The 24,442-nt window shown below is 44.6% G+C and overlaps 1 protein-coding gene across 4 annotated transcripts in view; it reads left to right on the forward strand.

Annotated features, from left to right (window-relative positions):
- Nucleotides 1–24,442, forward strand: part of TESK2 (testis associated actin remodelling kinase 2) — a 115,877-nt gene that overhangs the window by 41,421 nt on the left and 50,014 nt on the right. For all 4 annotated transcript variants that reach the window (XM_050961146.1, XM_050961143.1, XM_050961144.1 and 1 more), the window contains exon 4: nucleotides 7,741–7,789. In XM_050961146.1, the coding sequence (XP_050817103.1) occupies nucleotides 7,741–7,789 (49 nt within the window). The remainder of the gene's footprint in view (nucleotides 1–7,740; nucleotides 7,790–24,442) is intronic.

Genomic DNA, 24,442 nt, shown 5'->3' on the forward strand with positions numbered 1-24,442 from the left:
CTTTATTTCCCAGACAGAAAACCAGTATTTCTCATTGTTGTTAATTTTGTTCTTGTTTCTAGGATTTGAACTGCTGCCTATTCCTGCAGTATTTGAGTGATCACAGTAGTAGGCTGCAGAACATGGCATCTTTTTCTGTTTGTTTCTCTCTGATAGAGACACTATCAAATCTTATTGGCCTTATCTTATCTTAGCTTTTATACCTTCCAAATGAACAGATAAAATTAGCTATTTTTTTGGTCTCAAACTTTTCTTATTTTTAATAAAACCACAAGCTGTCACATCAGTATCTTAGTGCTTCGAGTTTATTGCTTTCTATTCCTCTTCAACCTAGATGTGGGTGTGTGAACACCCACTAAATGACTGTTTCGGTTTTACTAATGGTTTTAGTATTTAAAAAACAAAAAGACCTTTGTGAAAACCTGCTGTAGGTTACTTTTCTTCTGATATAGACTGTGTATTTTACTATAATAGATGTGGAAAGGTATATTAAATAAGAAAATTGGAATCGAATAATTTGCGGTTTTGATATTGAGATCTCCTGTGACCCAAGCAGTTTAGCTAACACAACTTACAAATTCCATCAGAACAGGCTAACACCATTGAAACTTTTGAAACTTCTGAATTCTATCTGCTTTTTGGCCAATTATTTTTCTTCTGTGGCCTTCACCATTCCCTTCGACAAAGAACAACCTTGTTTTACAAACATCTCATTGGATTAACATCAGACTTTATTTAAATAAATTTTAAAAACCCGTTCTTTTCCAAAAGACCTTTGTCTGTCATGGATGTGTGGGATTAATTCATTCTATTTTGTGGAATGTTTGAAGATTCTTAGATGGAAGTTCCACATTTAGAAAAAAAATGTAATTTTTTGAGGAGCAAAGTAGAGTTATCTGAATTTTGTGTGTGTGAGTGAGTTAGTGCGTGAGCTTCTGTTGGAAACTGTTTTACAAATTTTACTATAGAATTCCTACTGCCTAGAGGTATAATGTGGAAGATAACACAGTACAAGTAGCTAAAATGGATAATCTGAGTCCAGCTTCTTTTGTCAGATATATTGAATAAGCCATGTTCCTACGACACACCATTTGATTCTTGTCTTGAAAGAAAAGAAGGTATAGATTCTTTATAACCTGTTTTAGATATCTGGGTTGATTGAAATGTTAGTGTATGTATTTGCCACAAGGTGCAACCTTTTTTAATGAGCAAAAATGTTGCAATAATAAACTTTATTAACAACAATATATCATCAGTCTTCTTTGTTTCACAAAGGACAAAATACATTTTCAAGCTCTCAGAACTTGTGCGAGAGTAGCCGCTGGAGTCTGGGGTCTAAATGTCCTGGGAGACCAGAATTGCGTATCAGACTTGGTTGTTTTGTGAATGAAGCTCAGTAGCCTTAGTTTAATCAAGTGTATTTCAGAGTTTGCCTGCATAATGTCAGTCACTTCTCGAATGGATGATGTATTTCTGACCTTTTAAAGGTTTTTAAATATGCATGACCTATTTACAGATTTCCTTTTAAGTAATTGCCCAAAGGAGAGAAGAGGCAGCAGCCGTATAACTGGGTATCCAAAAGTCTCTATTTCTGAACTCACCATAGTTTTGCATTATATGAACCAGAGAGTATTTACATTTCTACCTTTTTGCCCATGGTAAAGAAAGATATTATATGGGGCAAGAGCGGTGGAAAACCAGATTTTATGGTGCAAGTTCCATTTTTTTCTCCTACTTACAGAAAACAGATTTTCACAGCTCAGCTTATGCAAAGGCCCTTATCTATATTGTTTTTCTTGGGTTGCTGGTAATTTACCAGTCAGCTGTTAGACAAGAGAACAGTAAGGATCATTCATTTCTTCAAAAGCAGCTTAGCTTAACTAGTACTACATGTCCCTTGCATCATTTTCTTTTTAAATACAGAAGTGTTTCAGGGTATGGAAGGTCATTATTTCTACAAACCGACCTTCACAAGGTTCCTCTGTCACATCCAGAATGATCTCATTTACTGAAATCATGCATTTTCGCGCACACCCTTTTTTGGGGGGTGGGGTGGGGTTGAGAGTGTGTGGAAGAGTTCCTCAGTCAGCCATTAACACAACTTAATAGTCACATGTTTTTGCCCCCTAAGTGATCAAATTGTAAATGATGCAACTGAAAATGGTTGTATTATGAAGTGAACACCTCATTACAGTGATATGGGATCAACTGTACACTTCTGGAGTCTATACAGTATGTAAAAAGTCAGGCTCTAATTAACTTTCTAATGGGAGACACTGAATTTATTACATTCTGCTTTACTAGTCTTCTTTCACATTTTGCCACATCTAGGGTGACATCTGCTACACAAATTGCCCTTTCGTGGTGAACACAAGGAGCTTAACCTGTGGGGGAGGTGAGGTTTGGAAATGAGTTTCTGGTTTGCATTCCTGTAGCCTAGGGCTGAATGTTTAGCATGCTATTCCCTTCATTGTGCTTAAAAACGAAGGACGATAGGTGCTTCTGTAGTACCAATACTAGGAGCTCCAGTCATGGACATGGGCCCCATTGTGGTAGGTGCTATACAAAAATACCACAGAGAGGTGGTTGCTGCCCCAGAGAGCTTACAGTCTAAGTAGTTGATTAGTCTGAGGGTATGGCTACACTTACAGTTTTGCAGCGCTGGTAGTTACAGCTGTGTTAGTACAGCTGTGTAGGGTCAGCACTGCAGAGTGGCCACACTTACAGCAACCAGCGCTGCAGTGTGGCCATATTTACAGCACTTGCAGCGCTGTTGGGAGTGGTGCATTGTGGGCAGCTATCCCATAGATCATCTCGTCCCATTTTGGCGCTGTGGCTTGTGGGAAGGGGAAGGAAGTGTGAGGGTCTTTCCGCTTCCTGTTCCAACGCCCCGTGGCGCTTTGCTACACGTTGCGAGCAGTTTGGCGGCATTGTGATTCTACAGCGCTATTTCTGCGCTTTTTGTTATAAATGGAGCCTGAGCTGCTGACGACCTTGCTGATGAATGTTGCCAGCACATCACGCATGGCAGTGGAGCTATTCCTTCAGCTGCAAAGTGAGATTGACAGTGACAGTGAGGAGTCAGACGATGATATTGAATTGCCTGACGGTGAAGACACTAAATTGCTTGTGGCAGTAACAGACGTGCTCAGCTCTGTGGAACGGCGCGTTTGGGCTCGGGAAACCAGCACTCAGTGGTGGGATCACATTGTCCTGCAATCCTGGGATGACGAGCAGTGGCTGCAGAACTTTCGGATGAGAAAAGCCACTTTCATGGCACTGTGTGCTGAGCTCGCCCCTACCCTGCGGCGCAGGGACACGAGATTGAGAGCTGCCCTGCCAGTGGAGAAGCGGGTGGCTATTGCAATCTGGAAGCTGGCAACTCCAGACTGCTTCAGATCGGTGGCGAACCAGTTTGGAGTGGGAAAGTCTACCGTTGGAATGGTGCTGATGCAAGTTTGCACAGCCATTAATCGCACCCTGCTCAGAAGAACTGTGACTCTGGGGAACGTGCAGGACATTATGGATGGCTTTGCAGAAATGGGGTTCCCTAACTGTGGAGGGGCAATAGATGGGACGCATATTCCTATTCTGTCCCCACCCCACCTGGCATCAGAGTACGTTAATCGCAAGGGGTATTTCTCCGTGGTTCTGCAAGCGCTTGTGGATCACCGTGGGCGTTTCACTGACATTTACTCAGGATGGCCTGGAAAGGTGCACGATGCACGCATCTTTAGGAACAGTTCCCTGTTCAGGAGGCTGAGGGCCAGGACTTTTTTCCCAGACCGCAAGATCACAGTAGGGGACGTCGAAATGCCCACTGTGATCCTTGGAGACCCCGCTTACCCCTTAATGCCATGGCTCATGAAACCGTATACAGGGAAGCTTGACGGGAGCAAGGACCGGTTCAACTACAGGCTGAGCCGGTGCAGAATGACTGTGGAGTGTGCTTTTGGCCGTTTGAAAGCCCGCTGGCGCTGTCTTTATGGGAAGCTAGATTTGGGGGAAAGCAGCATCTCTGCTGTTATATCCGCGTGCTGTACCCTCCATAATATTTGTGAAGGGAAGGGTGAAAGATTCAGTGAGGAATGGACCTCCGAGGTTCGACGCCTAGAGGATGAGTTTGCTCAGCCAGAGAGCAGGGCTAATAGGGAGGCCCAGGAAAGGGCTTCAAGGATTAGGGGTGCTTTAAGGGAGCAATTTGATGCTGAGAGCGAACAGTAATGTTTGATGCATTTGATGTGCTTTGCTGTACCTTTGTGTACAATATTTACCACTTTCAGCAATAATATAACGTAGTGAAAAAAGAAAAAAAATCCTTTATTCAACATACAGTACATAAAAGGCCAGGGGGTTGGGGTGGTGGACTGTACATTCACAGGTTTGAATATGTCCTATTTTGATCACTATTCAATGTCTGCTGCACTTCAGGATTACTATGCTGCAGGATAATGGGGGTGGAGTGAACAGGGTAAGAATTATAGTTATCAGGGCTAGTAGGTGATCGTACAGGTGTTGGGGGCAGCTGGGGGTAATAAGGAACTGGCTGCTGGAGAAAGTTGTTTTGTGGAAATACTGGGGAACAAGAAAGAGAGCTTTGGGAGGGCTGTGGGTTACAACGGTACATATTTGTCTGCATGGCTACGAGAGACTCGAAAGACTCAGTTTGGCGAGCCAGGAGGCTTATCTGCTTTGTGGCTTTTTTGGCAGACAATTCCTCTCTCCTGCTTTCTGTTTGCCTCCATTCATGTACACTCTGTCTCCATTCATACATTTTCTCTCTCCATTCCTGTGTCTTCCTACTTTCTCTGTTGTAGTGACTCATAACTGATTTGATCAATTCCTCTTTTGATTTTCTGGGATTTCGTCTCAAGTTCTGCAATCTACGTGAGGCCGGTGATCCGGCTGCATTAGTCAAGGTCACTAGAAAAAAGAGTGAGAGAACCATGTAATACACAGAAGCTACATTGTTTATTATCACACAGTGAAGGACTTTTTAGACTTTTGGTAGCATCCTTCTCACATACCTCACATAACACAGAGAGGGCAGGGAAGCTAAGTCATGGCGAGCAATGGGGTGAGTGGTTTTCCCCCGATTTCCCCTTGGGAGGGGGAATTGACCAATGGGTCACTGGGGTTTATCTGCAATGGGTACAGGAGGTAGCTAGTGTCCTGAACAGGGGACAGTAGTGAACAGGAAAGTGGGGGGGGGGGTTGGGCTTTGGTCCGCGTTCACGCCGTCCTGCTGGTGAGGGTGGGGGGAAGCACCGCGGTGCTGGATGCCTGCTTGGGGGGGGGGGGGTGCATAACACCGGAGCACACCGTGTGGCTGGCTACGTGCTGGGAGGGGGGTTGGGGAACACCAGAGTGCACCTCGGTGCTGGATGCCTGCTTGGAGGGGGGGTGGGGAACACCGGAGCGCACCTTGGTGCTGGATGCCTGCTTGGAGGGGGGTGCATAACACCGGAGCGCACCTTGGTGCTGGATGCCTGCTTGGAGGGGGGTGCATAACACCGGAGCGCACCGCGGTGCTGGATGCCTGCTTGGAGGGGGGTGCATAACACCGGAGCACACCGCGTGGCTGGATACGTGCTGGGAGGGGGGTTGGGGAACACCAGAGCGCACCTCGGTGCTGGATGCCTGCTTGGAGGGGGGTGCATAACACCGGAGCGCACCGCGGTGCTGGATGCCTGCTTGGAGCGGGGGTGGGGAACACCGGAGTGCACCGCGGTGCTGGATGCCTGCTTGGAGGGGGGGTGGGGAACACCGGAGCGCACCTCGGTGCTGGATGCCTGCTTGGAGGGGGGTGCATAACACCGGAGCACACCGCGTGGCTGGCTACGTGCTGGGGGGGGGGGGCTAACAACAGAGTGCAATGGGCTGGGGAAACGCGAACCTGTCGCCCTGCACTCAAGTATCCCTAAATTCTCAACAGGGTTTCCTACTGCCAGACATATCGCTGCTGCGTGTTACCTGGAAAGAGAGGGAGGGTCTTCTACAGCAATGTGGATACCGCCCTGGCCCCTATGCAGCTTGCCTGTGTGCAGCCGTGGTCCCCCCACCCCTCGCTGCACAGTGGATTGGATGAGTTAGCCTGACCGGGACAAGGACCACGGTGGCTCTCCCGATCAACTTGAGAAAGCAAATTGCAAACACTCTTGCTGCAACTTTTCAAGAGATTACCGAGGCAGATTACAGAGACGTTTAGGCATGCATGCATGCAGGCAGCCATAACCAAAACCCTCCTCTCCCAAAACATAAAAATCTACTTACCCCGAGCACGATCCTCAGTTTCTTCCTCACCATCAACTTCGTGCTGCTGCGACTGGCTAGCCTCCTCCTGGCTTCAGAAGAGCTCCTGGCTGCATGTGTACTGGGACTCCGGGGTGTCTCCCTCCACGCCAGTAGCCTCACTGTCACCGTCCTCTACAACCTCCCCCACTTCTTCCTGCTCTGAACTCTCCATCGTGCTCCTAGGATTGGCAGTGGGGTCACACCCAAGTATGGCATCCAGCTCCTGGTAAAAACGGCAGGTTGTGGGGGCAGCTCCTGAGCGGTGATTTCCCTCACGGGCTTTGCAGTAAGCACTCCTCAGCTCTTTTATTTTGACCCTGCACTGCAACGCGTCCCGTTCATGGCCCCTTTTCAGCAAGGACTGCGATATCTGCCCATAGGTATCATAATTTCTCCTTCTGGAGCGCAGCTGTGCTTGCACAGCCTCCTCTCCCCAAACACTTATGAGGTCCTGCAGCTCTGCATTGGTCCATGCTGGGGCTCGTTTGGTGCGTGGAGGCATGGTCGCTGATTGATTGCACTCCACACCTGGCTGAGCAAACAGGAAGGGGATTTTTAAAATTCCCAGGGCATTTAAAGGAGGGGTCAGGTGAGCCCAGGGCGGTGGAGTTTGCATGATTACCAGACAGGCTGCTAAGGTATGCTAGGATACCTGCTTATGCCACGGAGGTCAATAAAAACGCTGGTGGGTGTCTACACTTGCTGACCAGCGCTGGATCCTCTACACCCGAGGCTCAACCGGGTGTACAGCCAGCGCTGCAACCAGGGAGTTGCAGCGCTGGCCGTGCTGTGCAAGTGTGTACACATCCTAAGTTGCAGCGCTGTAACCCCCTCACCAGCGCTGCAACTCTGTAGTGTAGCCAAGGCCTGAGTGTTTTGAAATCACATTATGACAGTCATTCAGGGTAAAATGTTTACTTGCCTTATGTGACCGTGCAGCAGAATATGCGAGCATAAAGTGCTTCTCCTCTCCCCATACCTTTCAGTAACAGCCAGCACCATGTAGCCAGTGCAGAAGGGGAAGTTATTTGCTATTTGTATTGGCATGTAGCCGATTACTCAGCTTGGCTGTCCCTCCTGAACAAGTGGGAAGCAAGCTAATTAATTGTGACTGACCCCCTTTCCTTTCCCCTGGTGACGTAGCTATATGTTGGCCTTTCCTTAAGGCTTGGAGAAAATGACAATTTACCTCTTAGTGAGTAATTTTCCACTTGAGTTTGAGTCTTGTCTCCTGAGCTCTATTGAACTGGGCATTCAAAATATTGTATCATAGCCCCTCACCCTTCTGTTAAGCTAGGATTTTAAATGTTCCGGTCTGAGATGTGCCGTTTTCACTGAACTGATTCTTGCTTGTTTCTATTGTTTGAACACTGAACCACCTCCTCTCTTCACTTCTGTTGTCTTTATTTATACATTAAAAAAAAACCCCTTTGTTCTGTGTTGTAGGTTTATGGGTGTCTGCGTACATCAAGGACAACTGCATGCACTGACTGAGGTAAGACTGTTTGTTTATGTTCAGAACGGAACTGTTTGTTGTGTGTACTCCCCTTGGGCCAGACTCTACATTTTGTTGAGTAGCAGTTACTCATGCAAGTAGTCCCACTAGCTTTGATAGGATCACTTACTGTAAATGTTACAGAATCGGGCTTCTTTATTGTGTGTAAATAATAGACTCTTAACACCCAACTTGCAAACACAGACCCTTAATTAGATGAAAAATCAACATTTAGGTGTGTAAAATGGCCATTAACAGAGTATCCAAAAGAGTATCTAGGCCCAGACTATAACAGGGTTCAAAAAATAACTAGATAAGTTCATGGAGGATAGGTCGATCAATGACTATCAGCCAGGATGGGCACGGATAGTTGGTGACGCTAGCCTCTGTTTGCCAGAAGCTGGGAATGGGCGACAGAGAATGGATTACTTGCTGATTCCCTGCTCTGTTCATTCCCTCTGGGGCACCTGGCATTGGCCACTGTTGGAAGACAGGATACTGGACTAGATGGACCTTTGGTTTGACCCAGTATCGCCGTTCTTATGTTCACATCCAAATCTCATTTGGATGCATCTTTAAGGTGCCTTTATCTGAAAACATGTATGTGTATGACTTTCTTTATGTACCATCGTATTACAATTCAGCCTTCTTATTTATGCTTTATTTTTCATGCGTTTGTGGGAGGGGCATCCAAATCACGAATACTTCTTTTTCAAAATGTTTTCTTTTCCCTTCTTGGGCTCTGTGGTGTGGCCACCATCCATCCAGCAGAGGTAGTCTAGACCAAAGGTTCCCAAACTTTTCTTATTGCATACCCTCTTCTAGATCTACCAGCTGCCCTTGTATCCTTGCCCTTCTTTTCACTGATACTTTTTGTGCTCTTCTTAACATTACCTGTCTTTAACCATCTGTCCATATTTCGCTGTTACGTACAGATATAGTGATAGGGTGACATACACAACCGAAACAAAACCCTGACTCAGTTCTGAGCTCAGTTAGACTGGACAGTTGCTGAGCAACTGAACTCATGCTGTATGGTGATTGGAGGTGAGGGCTCTGTACGTCAATGTATCTGTGTTCTCATTGTTACATTTTGAAGTAAATTAATGCCCATATTTTGTATAACAAATTCCCACAGAATTTTGTCTTTGTAGCCCATTATGAAAATGCAGTAAATACAATAATTAATAAATTAAATCCACCATTACACAATTTCTCTTGCGTACCCCCCAGATATGTCTTGTATACCCCCGGGTACGCCCACCACAGTTTGGGAATGCTTGGGCTAAACTTTGTGCCCTCTGAAGCTCAGCAGTGATTTTGAATGATTCAAGATGAGCTCTTGCTACCTCCATGGTGTTCCCAGTTCCTACTGACTCAGCAAGAGACTAAGTCAATCTGAACTGGTGTGATGTCCTCTGTGGCAGAACATTGTACAGCTGCTACACTTTGACAATCCTTGTGTGTAATATGATTTTAATACAGTTGCTGTAATTGCTGTCCTGATTTTTCCAAGCATGTATTACGTATTATATCTTAATCTATTAGAAAAGAGCTTGTTCTGTAATTCATACCAATGGACTCCTAGGGCAGGGGTGGCCAGCCTGAGAAGGAGCCAGAATTTACCAATGTACATTGCCAAAGAGCCACAGTAATGTGTCGGCAGCCCCTCATGGGCTTCGCTAGCGCCTCCTGCCCACCAGCAGCCCCGCCGATCAGCACCTCCCCCTCCCTGCCCGCACCTCCCAATCAACTGTTTCATGGTGTGCAGGAGGCTGGGGGCGGAGGAGGGAGGGCACGTCAAGCTCAGGGGAGGGGGAAGGAAGGGGTGGAGTCGGGGCAGGGCCTTTGGCAGAGCCAAGGGTTGAGCAGTGAGCACCCCCGGCACATTGGAAAGTTGGCACCTGTAGCTCCAGCCCCGGAGTCGGTGCCTATACAAGGAGCCGCATATTAACCTCTGAAGAGCCGCATGTGGCTCCGGAGCCACTGGTTGGCCACCCCTGTTCTAGGGCCTCGACTTCTAAATGAGTTGGAGCCCAGAACACTCACTCTGGGAGAGTTGGGAGTTGACCAACTTGTATGATAAAGTATCTTCTACTAAACTAGGTACTGTAATAAACTTGGACATGAAGCCATGTTTGGAGAATAAATTTCTACATCAGATGTTGCAGTTTTTTCTTTACATGATAATGTGTTTTAAAAAAGAAACTAGCACCACATTTCATGTGGTGGGAGAGACATAGCAATCCTCATAATTCAGTTTTGCTCCTTTCACACACTGATTTTGTTGCACTGTGCATCTGATGTATACAAAAAATGCACTCGTTTTTCCCCCAGTGACAGAATTTTCACAGAAGATATTTTGTTTCATTATGACATTTTGAGTGTCTTGATAAACTCCCCATAGTGAGTGTTTTTTTTATAATATGAATAATAGAACAAAAGTTTTTTGCTTAGCAATCTTGCATGAACTTCAGTGCTTCTAGAATATTTTTTATAGGACGTAAATTATTTAAAACTGCCTAATATGAAAACATGTAAAAAGCCACAATACTGTCAATGCAACTTTTTTTGTAACTTTGTATTGCTCAGAAATGTATGTTGCTTTTAAAAAAGGTATGAGTGAGATCGCCTTTAATTATTATTTGCCAAAAGGAATTTGCCCACCGTAACCATTTGTGTATTTTTTTAATAAAATGCAGCGTTATTAGAGCACAAAAAAAAACATTTCAAGAGGTTAACATGCATATGATTCCATTAATGATTAAAATGGAGAGGAATATCTTATAATACTTTGTCCTGCCATGAGTGCAGAGGACTGGACTAGGTGACTTCTCAAGATCCCTTTCTGTCCTATGATTCTTGAATGAATATACACATTGCCTTTGAAGTTCAGAATTCATTGGGGGTGAATGCAGTAAAGGAGGGACAGGATAAGTTCACACCTTTGCTGCTCTTTGGCTGAAGCACCTCAGCAGATTAACAGCTGTTTTTTTCACAATGGAAAAGTTGTTTTTAAAATGAAAACTTAGACTTTTCAGAAAATTGCAGGATGCAGCAAATTTGTTAGAAGACCTTTAAACTGTGAGATGGACAGTTTTCTCAATCTCTGTGATATTCTCCAATACCCAACAAAGTTGTTTTAAGAATTTTTTCTCTGTGCACTTAAGTAAAACTCCTTCATGACTATTACGCAAGCATAGGTGCTCATCTCTTTTGGGGTCTTTGATCAGGCTAAGCAGGGAGAATGCCCCATTCCTGCCCCTAAACATGTCCTAAAAGTGATCGGATTTCATTATGCTTAACAGATACAACTGAGCATGCTCAGAAATGACATTTTCCTCCCAAATGCTTATCGTTTTAAACACCTCTTCAAAAAACAAACAAGCAAACAAAAACCAAGAGACACTTCCTATGGAGAAGTAGCTAAGGTTAGAGGTGCTTGCTTTCTTCAGCAGTTTCTGAATTCTTGGCAAGCGAAATAGACAACCTTTTTTCCTTCTGTTTTTGGTTACCAGTAATTCAAAATAATAGAAGAGAGAATCCTCAGGCTGTCACAAAATTTTACCTTTTGGATTGAGGCAAAAAATTAGATGTTTCAGACCCAGTTAGAATGTTTTAGAGTTATGACCAGACAGAATAGGGGAGTTATGATGAAATGTTGTAAGTAACTTTAATTTTAATGTTTGCTACTGCCCAAGTGAGAACTAAGGTAAATTTAACTAACAGCCTAAATCGGGAGTAGGCAACCTATGGCACGGGTGCTGAAGGCAGCACGCAAGCTGATTTTCAGTGGCACTCGCATTGCCAGGTCCTGGCCACCAGTCCGGGAGGCTCTGCATTTTAATTTAATTTTAAATGAAGCTTCTTCAACATTTTAAAAACCTTATTTACTTTACATACAACAATAGTTTAGTTATATATTATAGACATATAGAAAGAGAGCTTCTAAAAACATTAAAATGTATTACTGGCACACGAAACCTTAAATTAGAGTGAATAACTGAAGACTCGGCACAGCACTTCTGAAATGTTGCCGACCCGTGGCCTAAATAATAAAATTGCTACATATGGGCATTTGGTCATGGAAGCAGTGAACACATGCAGGCATTCATTTAATAGAGTAGCTGTTTTGTGGTTTATTAGTTCATACTTGTACAGTGCTCTGAAAATGTGAAGTGCTATATAAGTTCTGAGTAATATAAGTATATAAATTCTGAGTCAAAGTTTTGCCAGTTATACTGTCAATCCCTCTTCTGGAATATTGTGAACAATACTGGTCACATATCTTTAAGGAGTTTCTGGGGCTTGGGGAACAGGAGCAGAAGTGAACGGCTAAGGGAATTGGTAGTAGAATACATATACTTTACCTCTAGTGCCTCCAGTTCCAATACAGCCCAGGGTGACTGTAGTAACCAAAACTAAATTACCAGCTAGTGGCTGTTCACTAGTTTATGTGAAATAAATTGGTGTCATTCCATTTTCTGATTAACGTGTCCCATTTAACAAAATCCACCAGCTTGGCTGATTCTAATCTCTGTCCTTATTGGCACTCCCAGGAGAGCTGTCCAGGACTGAAGTGAACACAGAGGTTGAACTATGTTATCTTAAGAGGCCACTGCTTTCTAGGGCATAGTTGAGGCAGTGCAAGCGGAATCTTCCATTACTGCATCCTAGGGTTGCCACTTTTCTGATGGCTGGTAACCGGACTCCCAAGGCCCCACCGCTGCTCCACTTTTTCCCCCACAGATTGAAAAACTGGACATCAGGACTTGTCAAATGGCACTTGGACACCCAAACTGAAACCCAGACTGTCTGAGTGAAAACTGGATGGATGGCAACCCTACTGCAACCTGTGCTGGACCTGTTCTTTGGATAGATGGAGGTCTTCGGACTTCGACAGCACTGAAGAGTCTTTCTAAATTAATTTAATCTATTTCCAGACTATGAAAGCTGCTTAAAAATTAAAATTTGTTGACATTAAATCTGTTTAGTACAGAGGACCTACACTTTTTTGCTGTGGTTGGGAGCAATAATTATGATTTCAGAAGGATGACAGTTTGGAAACAGAGTCTGGGAAAGAGAAGGCTGAGCGGGGTCATAAGTTTTCAAGTATGTAAAAGATTGTTACAAGGAGGAGGAAGAAAATTTGTTTTTCTTAACCTCTGGGGATATCACAAGAAGCAATGAGCTTTAATTGATGCAAGAGAGATTTAGGTTGGACATCAGGAAAAACATCCTAACTCTCAGCGTGGGTAAACACTGGAATAAATTTCCTAGGGAGGTCGTGGAGTCTCCATCATTGGAGATTTTTAAGAGCAGGTTAGACAAGTACCTCTCAGGAATGGTCTAGATAATACTTAGTTCTGCCACAAGTGCAGGGGACTGGACTAGATAGCCTCTTGAGGTCCCTTTCAGTTCTATGATTCTGGAGATTTAAAATTAACATCTGAACAAAGAATTTAATCATGTCTAATTTATTTTTGTATGTATTTGTTCCTGTGACAAATTGTAATCTGAAGAAAGCTGAGGCCTTCTAGCAAATGTAGTGTAGTGTACATTAATTTTCTTGAGGCATGCAAATACCATCAAGTGGGAGGAAAGTAGCCATAAAATCAGTTAGAGTAGCTCTGAGAATTGTAGAGGTCATGATCTGGCTGTTGCAGGATCTGTTACACCGGTATCTAGCACTTTACTGCTGGCAGGTGGCAAGTAGGGTTTACATTTAACAAAACTTTTTCCACTTGTCTGATCATACAAGAATCTGAGCATGCTGAGATCTGCAGAACATAAGTTGTCTGCTTTTGGAAAGTGTTGATATTCTGGTGTTTGGTTTTATTTTGTTTCTTTTCCTTTTGGCAGCATTTGTACTCGTTTTTAATAGTCCCCCTCAGAAATGGGTTTTGTTTGAAAACTGTCTGGCCAAGAATGGAAAGAACTGTCTGCTAATGCATGTGGTTTCCAAAATATAAAAGTGGAATTAAATGGACTGGACTAGGATTTGGGATATGTTATAATTCCACAGCATATTCAATACTGAATGTGTTCAATGTGCTATTCAGACTGGAAGCTGTGGCATCTCTTTTGAGCAGTAGTACAGTATGTATCCTTGCAAGCACACCATTAAAAACATTTGGAAAGTGGAACTGACACTTTAATACAACAGGGCTGTAGAGTGCAAAGAGGGACATCTGGATTTGCTTCACTCAGTAGATAGCAGCCACTCATTAAGTGTTCACTGTCCTTATGCAACTTTTTCTCCAGGTCCCTTGCAATGATTTCTCTGAGGCTCTGAATAAGGGGCCAGTAAGATTTTTATAAAATGCTTTTCACGCTGAAGATATATGAAACCATTTTATACACACTTGAGTTTTTTATATATTCGCAGTGCAGCATTGCTGATGGGAAACCGAAGCCCCGGCAGCATTGTGTACGTCAGATGAGAAGATATTGCTGTAAACTGTTGGCTGGGACATCTTGAGCTTGCAGTGTCTGCACAGTGCCACACAAACAACACATGACTGTCATCCCCAGGCATTTTACAAGTGTTAATTTTGCCGGATGGTAGCAACACTGGGCTTGTTACCATTAGTCCAGTGTACAAAAATTTCTCCCCATTGCGGACATTGTGGTGTTAGGTGTTTCAAGAGTCCCAGATCCATTGAGGCAACCATGGCTGTAAGATGCTGTGTGTGTATCAGCTTACAGTCCTGAGAGAGAAACTGTGGGAGATGCTGAACAGGAAAAGTAGGGAAATAAGCCCTCTAGTGCAGTTGATGTCCCGTCGGTGGTTTCCTGGCTGAGTGTAGATTCTACTTCTGCTCAGCAGTTCTTCACACCAATCACTTTGTGTAGTATGCTTTACAGATGTTGCACTCTCAGGTTCCTGGAATAGTGTTGAAGTGTGAAATGCTTCCTGAGTCCTACAAGAGCTGCAGCACTGCTCTGCTGCAGTATGTGCTGGCAGCCTGTAGTATGGGAAGATGGGGTGTTAATGCGTATAAGTGTGCCAAAAAGCATTGTAAGGAAAATTATATTAAATGCTGCTATAGACATTTCTTTTAAAAAAGAAAAACTAAAGGAGTTAACTGAACCTATGCACAGTTTCAACTTAAGGAGGTGTTTTTTACAACTGTGTACTAAGCTTCAGGAGAAACAGTTTGCAATGCAAATACTTCCAGACACGTTAATTTTCATCTCAAAGGGGATTCTTATTGTATTGTTCTGTCACATTATATTTGAATAGCTTATTGAACAGGACGCTGCTACTTTTACTCCCATCAATCACAATCTTCTGTCGTTGTCGAGAGAGAAGAATGCTGTTATGTAGCAGTTCAGAATCCCCCTGCCCCTTGCTCTGTGGATCCTTATTTTATATTTTGTGCTCATAATTCCAATTAGTGCTAATGGAAATTCCTGTTGCTTTGGTCGGGAATGTTTTTGTCCCCAGTGTGTCTGTTTGCATTGACTGGGAATCACTTTCCCTCCCCATCTCCAATCTAGGCAAATTTTAAATGTAATCAGTGGGATTTGAGGTCTCGGGGTGGCGGGCTAGTTTTATTTATAGTACTTATAATTTACTGCTGGAGCCAGAGGAGAGAATGTAAAAAGCTCCTAGTTCCCAGAATTGTTGTTCGCTTACAAATTAAATATCTAATAGTCAAGGCGTCCATGGCTCTTCTGCTTCCATGAGCAAAGATGAATCTGCAATTGATTCTCCTCCTCAGGCATGCTTCCACTTCCCCTTGGAAAACCCTGAATGGGGTTTTGGCTCTGCTTTGGGGAGACAGCTAGGCACCACTTGATTCTCCTAAATGCCAAATCCCCAGGCTACAGCAGAGTCATGACAGGTAATGCAATTCTTAGTGACCATTATGCATCTCGGGGGTCTTTGAGACTCTCAAAATTTATTCTTTTCCTAATACACAAGGATTCCAAGAAAAATTGACAGGTATGAAACCCCCTGTGGTCTGCACTAGTTCTAGGGCCATTCTATGCGAGGGATTCCAGAGCACATCAACATCCTTAGTTTTCCCAGTGATCAGGGAGTTTGGCCTACCTATTTGAATGTCCAGATGGACTGGATCTGTGCCACTGTCTCAGGCTTCCTCGGCTGGCCACACATCACTGCTGTGAAAGGACCCATCCACTGCATTCTTGAGTGTTTTAAGCCCCTGGAGCCTGATCAGTGCTTGGCCACTCTCCCAATCTTGAGGTTCTTAGGCACACTCTCAGGGCACAGATCCTTTGTCTGGCACCCCCTCCTGAGAACTGGAACTTGCTGACCAGCTGACTGGCCCCCAGGCTCAATGGTGACCTTTCAGACTCCCCCGTCACTTGAAACGTACCCTCTCCCAGAACTCCACCCCAAGGTGAGTACTTTCTGGTTTGCTGTTTAACTCTTCAGGAGGCACGTGACAATTGTGAAGCATATAACTCACACAGAGACACTTTGCACAGATTCTAATACCATTGCTGTTTTATATTTAGTCATATAAAGCACAAGACAGTACTGATAATTTAGACAACAATATGCATCCTAACTGTAATGTCCCGGTCAAGCACACCCTTCCCTTGGGAGTCCTTGGGGACCATCTGGGCTCAGGCAAGCAAGAAGAGTTTTCCTTGCCTGCCTCAAGGCTGCATCAGCACCTATCAGCTTGAGCTGCTGAAAGGGGCCAAAGATCCCTTATAGATGTGTTCCTCCGTTCCAGTCTTCTCTGGCAGGTGATTCCCTTTCCAGCTTTCCCAGGTGACCGGAGACCCCTGTCAGGCAACTTTGTTGCCAAGGCAACCTCTTCTCAGACAAACCCAGTTCTCCTGGGTAGGAGTGATCTTATTCTCTAGAGCAATTTCATTTCAGTGGTAGAGCATTTCACGTCAATTACTCTCTTCTGTTCTGCTTTTACTATTTCAGCCGAATGTGGAGGCAAACAGACAGTAGAGAAGGTAAAGGGTTGCACATTCAAAATGGAGTTGGCTGCTTGGCAGAGATGCATAGAGTTCATAATCTCACACAGAATTCATAGATCATACAAACAGATTCCCCTGTTCGTTACACTCAGTTCACAGAAAAGAAGTAGACTGCACAAGGGCCATTATTCTTGCTCAGTTCTGGAGGCAACTTAGCATCACTGGATCTCCAGCACTCTTTGCTCCATGTCCCTATAGCCAACTATTCACCAAACAGTTGAGGTTTGTGTTGTGGGAGTATTTCCTCTGCAGTACAGAAAGAGCCTCTCCTGCAGGTTAGTATTAATTCTTCAAAAGAGTGACAGTGGTGTTTCTGCAACAGAAGAAAATAGCAGTAGTTCTCTACTTCAGTGAGGTTAGCCCAGAGTATTGCAATAATAAAAGAAAGAAAGTTAGGAGGTGGGGACAAGGAAAGGGAGATTAAAATGGAAGTAGAGACACCCAAATTTACCCTATTAGAAATATGGTACTTGTCAGGCATGCACCAAAAGCTCCATCTCCAGCAAAACCAAAACGACAGAAGGGAAAGGGGAGGGCTCTTCCCTTGACCCTACAATAAGGCCCTATAGTAAGATTCAACATCTAAATGTTACCCTTGTAAAGCTTTTGGTCCTTTTTTCCCCTTTCCTGGTGAAGTAGTGTGCTATTCTGACACATTTTTGAACAGAACCCTGACTCATAAAATAATCACATCAAAAAGCTACCATGTTACTGCAGTTAAACACACATTCCTTCTTTGGCATGAATTTTCTCTTTGGTTTGTGCAAGTTTTTTTCCAGTGATCCAAGTGCTTAGTAGTGAAATCTCTTGAGATATTTTAGCACATATTTCATGCAGCTAGTTTTAGTAGCTGCCTAATCCCTTTGAGAAACAGGAATCTGGTGTTTGGCAGTCATTCTCCACAAGTAAAGGATGAGTTTTTGTTACTTTTATACATAGCATTGATTCTTTTCCTCCTGGCTATTCTTGCCTACAGCTAGCCTATACTGATACAAAGCGTGCAAACTAGAATTAAAACTCAGTTTGTGTACCTTACTGTCTTGTACTTTTAATTAGCCAAATGACTTGGAATCTTTAGTTTGAATATACTGGGTTGCGGGAGTTGGTACCTTGTTTTCTATCTAGGTCTTTATACCATGTTTCCTCATTACGGTGTCTGAGTACTGGTTCACAGGAAAATGTTCTTTCCATTTTCTTGTATGTTTTCCCCACTAGTTTTGGTGCCCTGCTTTGTTTGTTCTTAGGAGCTGAGTTTTTAAATCAACATTTTTATTATGTGTGCATATATGTAGCTTTATAAACTGTGCTGGTTTTGGAGATTTGACCAAAGTTGCAAGATGTCTACCTCAGGGAGTGATGGATTTTTTGCAGTTGTTGGGAATTTAACTATTCTAAGCTTAGCTAACCAGGAGGAAAGGGAAGATTGGCTATGGAAACTTTCTCTTGGAACTTTTTGCTGACTAAACTATGAGAATTTACCTGTTAAACTAAAACAAGAATGTTTAGGATTAAGGGAGTGAATTTTGGATTACATTGTTCTAAAAGACAGAAATTCCCTTTAAAAAGGCTAGGAATAGCATACAATGCTGCTGCCAGAGGCTAGTTTATCTCCCCTTTTTTTTTTAAACGCCACCCAGTTCTGTGATGCCTCAGCAGAACTGCTGTATAAGTTCTGTAAAAAGTCTTAAGTATGTGTAAAATTCTGTTGATTAAATTTGGGATTAAAATGATCCCTATGATCTACAGGCCAATGCACAGTGTGAGTTTTGGGTTAATAGTGTAAATTTTTATTTGCATACCTTATTTTTTCTTTGATTCAGTTCTTTCTAGGTTTCCTGTTACAGTTGCAGTTTCTGCTTGTGTTTTTATTTCTGTTTTTCACTTAAAGGAAAACAAGTAATCCCTGCATTTGGTACAGTAGCAATGGCAGTGGTGGTTGGGGGGGGGGGGTGGCGTAGAACAGTATCTATAAGAAAACTAGGCCTCTCCAGAGTGAAACTGAAAAGCCTGTGAACTCTGACACCAGGGTAATAGGTGTGATCTGAGACAGATAGTTATTTGCTAAATATTCTCTAGTGCAGTATAGCCACCTTGTACTGCACCTCAGTGGATTCCAGCCATAGAGCAAGTGTATCTAGTTCCAGGAGGATCATTCCTGTGCGTTGGGGATCTTCTGGTGGTACAAAGCGGGAGTAGCTGCTCCTATTCTGCCACTTCTTCCTTCTGCTTCGAGCATAGGGCTGGAGAGAAGAGGGTTGTGGCAAGATTACTCTTATGTTGTGTCAATCCTCCACTGCCGTTTTGTTCCTTGGGGTCATTAGCAGCTTGTGTAAGAAAGAGTAGCTTTCAGGTGGCTCTAACTCAGTGCAGGGGGTTCACGCTTGCACATAATGGCTCAAAGATTGGGTGGGCAGTTTGGCTAGACCCCAGGGTTTGGCCTTATGGTGAGATTAATGATGATTTTGCATGAAGCAAAATAGTTAATGTATCTCATGACAACATTTGGGTGGAATCCGGAGACTGCAGTTGAGACACTCTTGTGCAAGCTGAACTAGGACTTCCCCTCCATTCACGTATGCGGCCTGTTGCAATCTGGCCTTAAATGAAGAAACAAACAGATGAGGAGATGACAACACAAAAAGGGTGTGGGAGTGACATAACCTTAGTCCCAGATTTGGACCTTAGCGTCCAAAATATGGGGGTTAGCATGAAAACCTCCAAGCTTAGTTACCAGCTTGGACCTGGTACCTGCTGCCACCACCCAAAAAAATTAGAGTGTTTTGGGGCACTCTGGTCCCCCTGAAAAACCTTTCCTGGGGACCCCAAGACCCAAATCCCTTGAGTCTCACAACAAAGGGAAATAATCCTTTTTCCCTTCCCCCCTCCAGGTGCTCCTGGAGAGATACACAGACACAAGTTCTGTGAATCCAAACAGAGTGAATCTCCCTCTCTGTTCCCAATCCTGGAAACAAAAAGTACTTTCCTATTCCCCCAGAGGGAATGCAAAGTCAGGCTAGCAATCCAACACACAAATCTCCCCTTGATTTCTTCCTCCCACCAATTCCCTGGTGAGTACAGACTCAATTTCCCTGAAGTAAAGAAAAACTCCAACAGGTCTTAAAAGAAAGCTTTATATAAAAAGAAAGAAAAATAAGTACAAATGTTCTCTCTGTATTAAGATGACACAATACAGGGCAATTGCTTAAAAGAATATTGAATAAACAGCCTTATTCAAAAAGAATACAAATCAAAGCACTCCAGCACTTATATTCATGCAAATACCAAAGAAAAGAAACCATATAACTTACTATCTGATCTCTTTGTCCTTACACTTAGAAACAGAAGACTAGAAAGTAGAACTACTTCTCCAAAGCTCAGAGAAAGCAGGCAGCCAGAAAACAAAGACCTTAGACACAAAATTCCCTCCACCCAAAGTTGAAAAAATCCGGTTTCCTGATTGGTCCTCTGGTCAGGTGCTTCAGGTGAAAGAGACATTAACCCTTAGCTATCTGTTTATGACAGGGAGAGAAGGGCAAGAAATACGCTCGCACGTTCTGAGGGTAACACACATTTCTAATGTTCAAGAGAGTAGTTTAGTCATTTAATCTCTGTCTTCCCTGCTGTAAAATAGGATTAATGCCTCTTCCAGTGGTGCTGGAAGAGTTTTCATTGTTTTGCAAAGGGCCTTGCATTTCTAATAGCACTTTCCATCAGAGAATTTCAGTATTACAGTAATTTTTTTTTAAGAGCAATTTTTTTGTTACGATAAACTGACGTAGAACTTAGGACATCTTTAGTCTAGTCTTGTTTTATTTATAAACCTGAAGTTATTTAATTTTACTGCAGGAGTAGTAGTAAAGGGGAAATGAACCTGCAAGTCATGGTGCCTCTGTGGCCAAGTACTTGCTAAATCTGTCCCGTGTGAACAGTTGTACAAGGTTGCTGTAAAAACATACAGAATGTATTTACATCTGCTGTCTGTGTTCTGCGCTTCCTGACTAAGGTTACGTCTACAGTACGAAATTAATTCAACTTATTCTATTCGAATTTTCAGAAGTGATTGTATACATTCGGTGTTGTGTGTCCCCACTAAAGCATGTGAATTTGGCGGAGTGTATCCACAGTACTGAGACTAGCATCGATCGTCGGAGCGGTGCACTGTGGGAAGCTATCCCACACTTCCTGCAGTCCCCACCGCCCATTGGAATTCTAGGTTAAGCTCCCAGTGCATAATGGGGCAGAAACATTCTCGTGGGTGTTTCTGGGTGTGTGTCGACTCTCGCTCCGTGAAAGCTACGCAGATGCCATACTGCCAGCAGATGGTGCAATATGGTGCATCTCCTGGTACTGTGAATCCACCTCACATGTCCTATTGTCTTTCTATCTACTCTTTTATCTAACTATTTCCCGCCTTTTTTTCGCTACTGTGAACCGAGCAGCACAACTTCTGCCGCAAACTCTGCTCTCTCGCTCTTGCATCGCTAGCTAATTTTTCCATGTTGTCAGTCCTGGGCTCCCGTGGAAGCTACAGAAGGCAACAATTTTCCGCTGTTTTTTGGACATCATGAACTGAGCTGCACAGCTTCCGCCGGCAAACTCTGCTCTCCCGCTCTTGTAGCTCTAGCGAGCTTACCGCCTCCGTGAAAGTTGCAGAAGACAACCATTTACCACCTTTTTTCGGCCATCTTGAACCGAACAGCTCTCCTATGTTTCATGCCCTTTTTCCAGGATTACCCATGCAGGCGCCATAGTGCAGCAAACATGGAGCCCGCTCAGATCTCTGCTGCAGTTTTGACCATTGTAAATACCTTGCGCATTTGTCCAGCAGTATGTTCAGTACCTGCAAAACCAGGTGTCGGTCCTGGGCTCCTTTGGAAGCTACAGACAGCAACGATTCCCCTCCGTTTTTGCCATTGTGAACTGAGCCTCACAGCTTCTACTGCTTTTTCCGTGTTGTCGGTCCTGGACTCCCGTGGAAGCTACAGACAGCAATGATTCCCCGCCATTTTTCAGCCTTCGTAACCTGTACTGCACTGATGAAGACATGGACACAGACATTCCTAGAAGCATGGCATGTGGCGACTGGGAGATCATGGTGGTGTTGGGCCAGCTTCATGCTGTGGAACACTGATTCTGGGCCCAGGAAACAAGCACAGACTGGTGGGACCGCATTGTGTTGTGGGTCTTGGGATGATTCCCAATGACTGCAAAACTTTCGTATGCGTAGGGCCACTTTCATGGAACCTTGTGACTTGCTGTCCCCTGCTCTGAAGCGCAAAGACACCAAAATGAGAGCAGCCCTCACAGTTGAGAAACGAGTGGCCATAGCACTGTGGAAGCTTGCAATGCCTGACAGCTACCGGTCAGTCAGGAATCAGTTTGGAGTGGGAAAATTTACTGTAGGCGCTGTCGTGCTGCAAGTAGCCAACACAATCATTGACCAGCTGCTATCAAAGATAGTGACTTTGGGAAATGTGCCGACCATTGTGAATCGCTTTAATGCGCTGGGGTTCCCTGACTGCGGCGGGGCAATAGACGGAATGCATATCCCTATCTTGGCCCCAGCACACGGGGGCAGCCAGTATGTAAAGCACAAGGGGTACTTTTCCATGATGCTGCAAGCACTGGTGGATCACAAGGGATGTTTCACCGACATCAACGTGGGATGGCCAGGAAAGGTGCATGACGCTCGCATCTTCAGGAACTCTGGTCTGTTTGAACAGCTGCAGGAAGGGACATACTTCCCAGACCAGAAAATTACTCTTGAGGATGTTGAAATGCCTATAGTTATCCTCGGGGACCCAGCCTACCCCTTAATGCCATAGCTCATGAAGCCGTACACAGGCACCCTGGACAGTAGAAAGGAGCAGTTTAACTATAGGCTAAGCAAGTGCAGAATGGTGGTAGAATGCGCTTGTGGACTTTTGAAAGCACAAGTTTACTCACTCGGTTAGATCTCAGCACAACCAATATTCCAATTGTAATTGCTGCTTGTTGTGTGCTCCACAATATCTATGAGAGTAAAGGGGAGATGTTTATGGTGGGGTGGGAGGTTGAGGCAACTCGCCTGGCAGCCAGACAACAGGGCGATTAGAAGAGCGCAGCAGGATGCGTTGCTCATCAGAGAAGCTTTGCAAGCCAGTTTCATGACTGGCCAGGGTACGGTGTGACTGTTGTGTTTGTTTCTCTTGAAGTTACCCACCCCCTATCTATATGAAAGGAAATAAAGTCAAAATTGTTTAAAAACTGTTCTTCATTATTTGTTTCACAACACATTGAGAGAAATCCAAAGGTAGACCGGGGAAGGGGAGGTTATTGGGTTAGGGGGGTGGAGGAGGAGGGAAGGACAAGTCCAGAAACCAAATCAAAAGTTTGCATATGCCAGCTTTCTGCTGCTTGGGCGATCCTCGGGGGTTGAGTGTGGGTCCCCGTAGCCTCCTCCCTCATGCTCTTAAGCGTCTGGGTGAGGAGGCTATGGAACTTGGGGAGGAGGGAGGACGGTTATATAGGGGCTGCAGCGGCAGTCCGTGGTCTTGCTGTCTTTCCCGCATTAGATCCACCATACAGCAGAGCATGTCAGTTTGCTCCCCCATGAGCTTGACCATAGCATCCTGTTGGCTCTCATCGTGTGCATCCCTCCTCTCTTCATGTTCTTGTATTGCTTTACAGTACTCTGCAGTTGTTCGCCTCCATGGATTCAGCTGGGCCCTATCAGTACGGGAGGACTGCATGAGCTTGGCGAACATGTCGTCCTGAGTTTTTATTTTCTGCCTTCTAATCTGGACCAGCCTCTGGGACGGAGTAGATTGGGGCCGCATTGAAACATTTGCACCGGCGGGAGGAGAAAAAGGGAGGGTAGTATTTTAAAAGATACGTTTCACAGAACGAAGGGGACACTCCTTCTCAGTGAAACAGGCAATTCATAGTGCACAGTACATGTTCTTTCTGTACAAGTTAGCATTTTCTCTTATACTGAAGTGCCTGCCCTTTGGTGTGAGTAAACCATCGCACACGACCAGGCAACAGAATTCAGCTTGCAGGGCAGCCAGGGTAAGCACTCGGCGTTCTGCTTCTTCCACATTCATTTAAATGCTTTCAAACTGCTGGACCCCCTTTCCCATAGCAAGCAATGCCTGATGGGTTCGCCATATAAAAGGAGGGCCTGCGGGCTCTATGGGATGATCGCTTCACACAACATCCCTCCCCCCCCCCCGCACCACCGCATGGCTCTAATGAGGCTCTGAGCAGGGATAAACCCTTTAAACTAAACGCAAACAGCCCAGTGCGGCTGGGTTTCCCCCATGCCCCCCACCGCGTGGCTCCAATCAGGCTCTCACTCACCAGAAGTACCTTCTCCGGGGTCATGGTCCAGGAGCCCGCCTTGAGAGTTGGAGGGAGGCTATTGGATCCAGCGTTAATAGTTCCTGGCTAGTGGGGAAAACGGATTTCCCCACTTGCCGCCTGTGCACTGTCCTTTTCCTCCTCCTCCAATGACTCTTCCTCCTTGCTCCATGCAACTCCCCCCTTGCAGGTGTCCGCGGACAGTGGTGGGGTAGTGGTAGTGTCACCTCCCCATAATTGCATGCCGCTCACGGTAAAAGCGGAATGTATGGGGCTGTGACCCAGAGTGCCCGTTTGCCTCCCTGGCGTTTTGATATGCTTGCCTGAGCTCCTTGATTT

This window comes from Gopherus flavomarginatus, chromosome 7 (assembly GCF_025201925.1).
Source record: "Gopherus flavomarginatus isolate rGopFla2 chromosome 7, rGopFla2.mat.asm, whole genome shotgun sequence".
NCBI classification, from domain to species: Eukaryota; Metazoa; Chordata; order Testudines; family Testudinidae; genus Gopherus; species Gopherus flavomarginatus.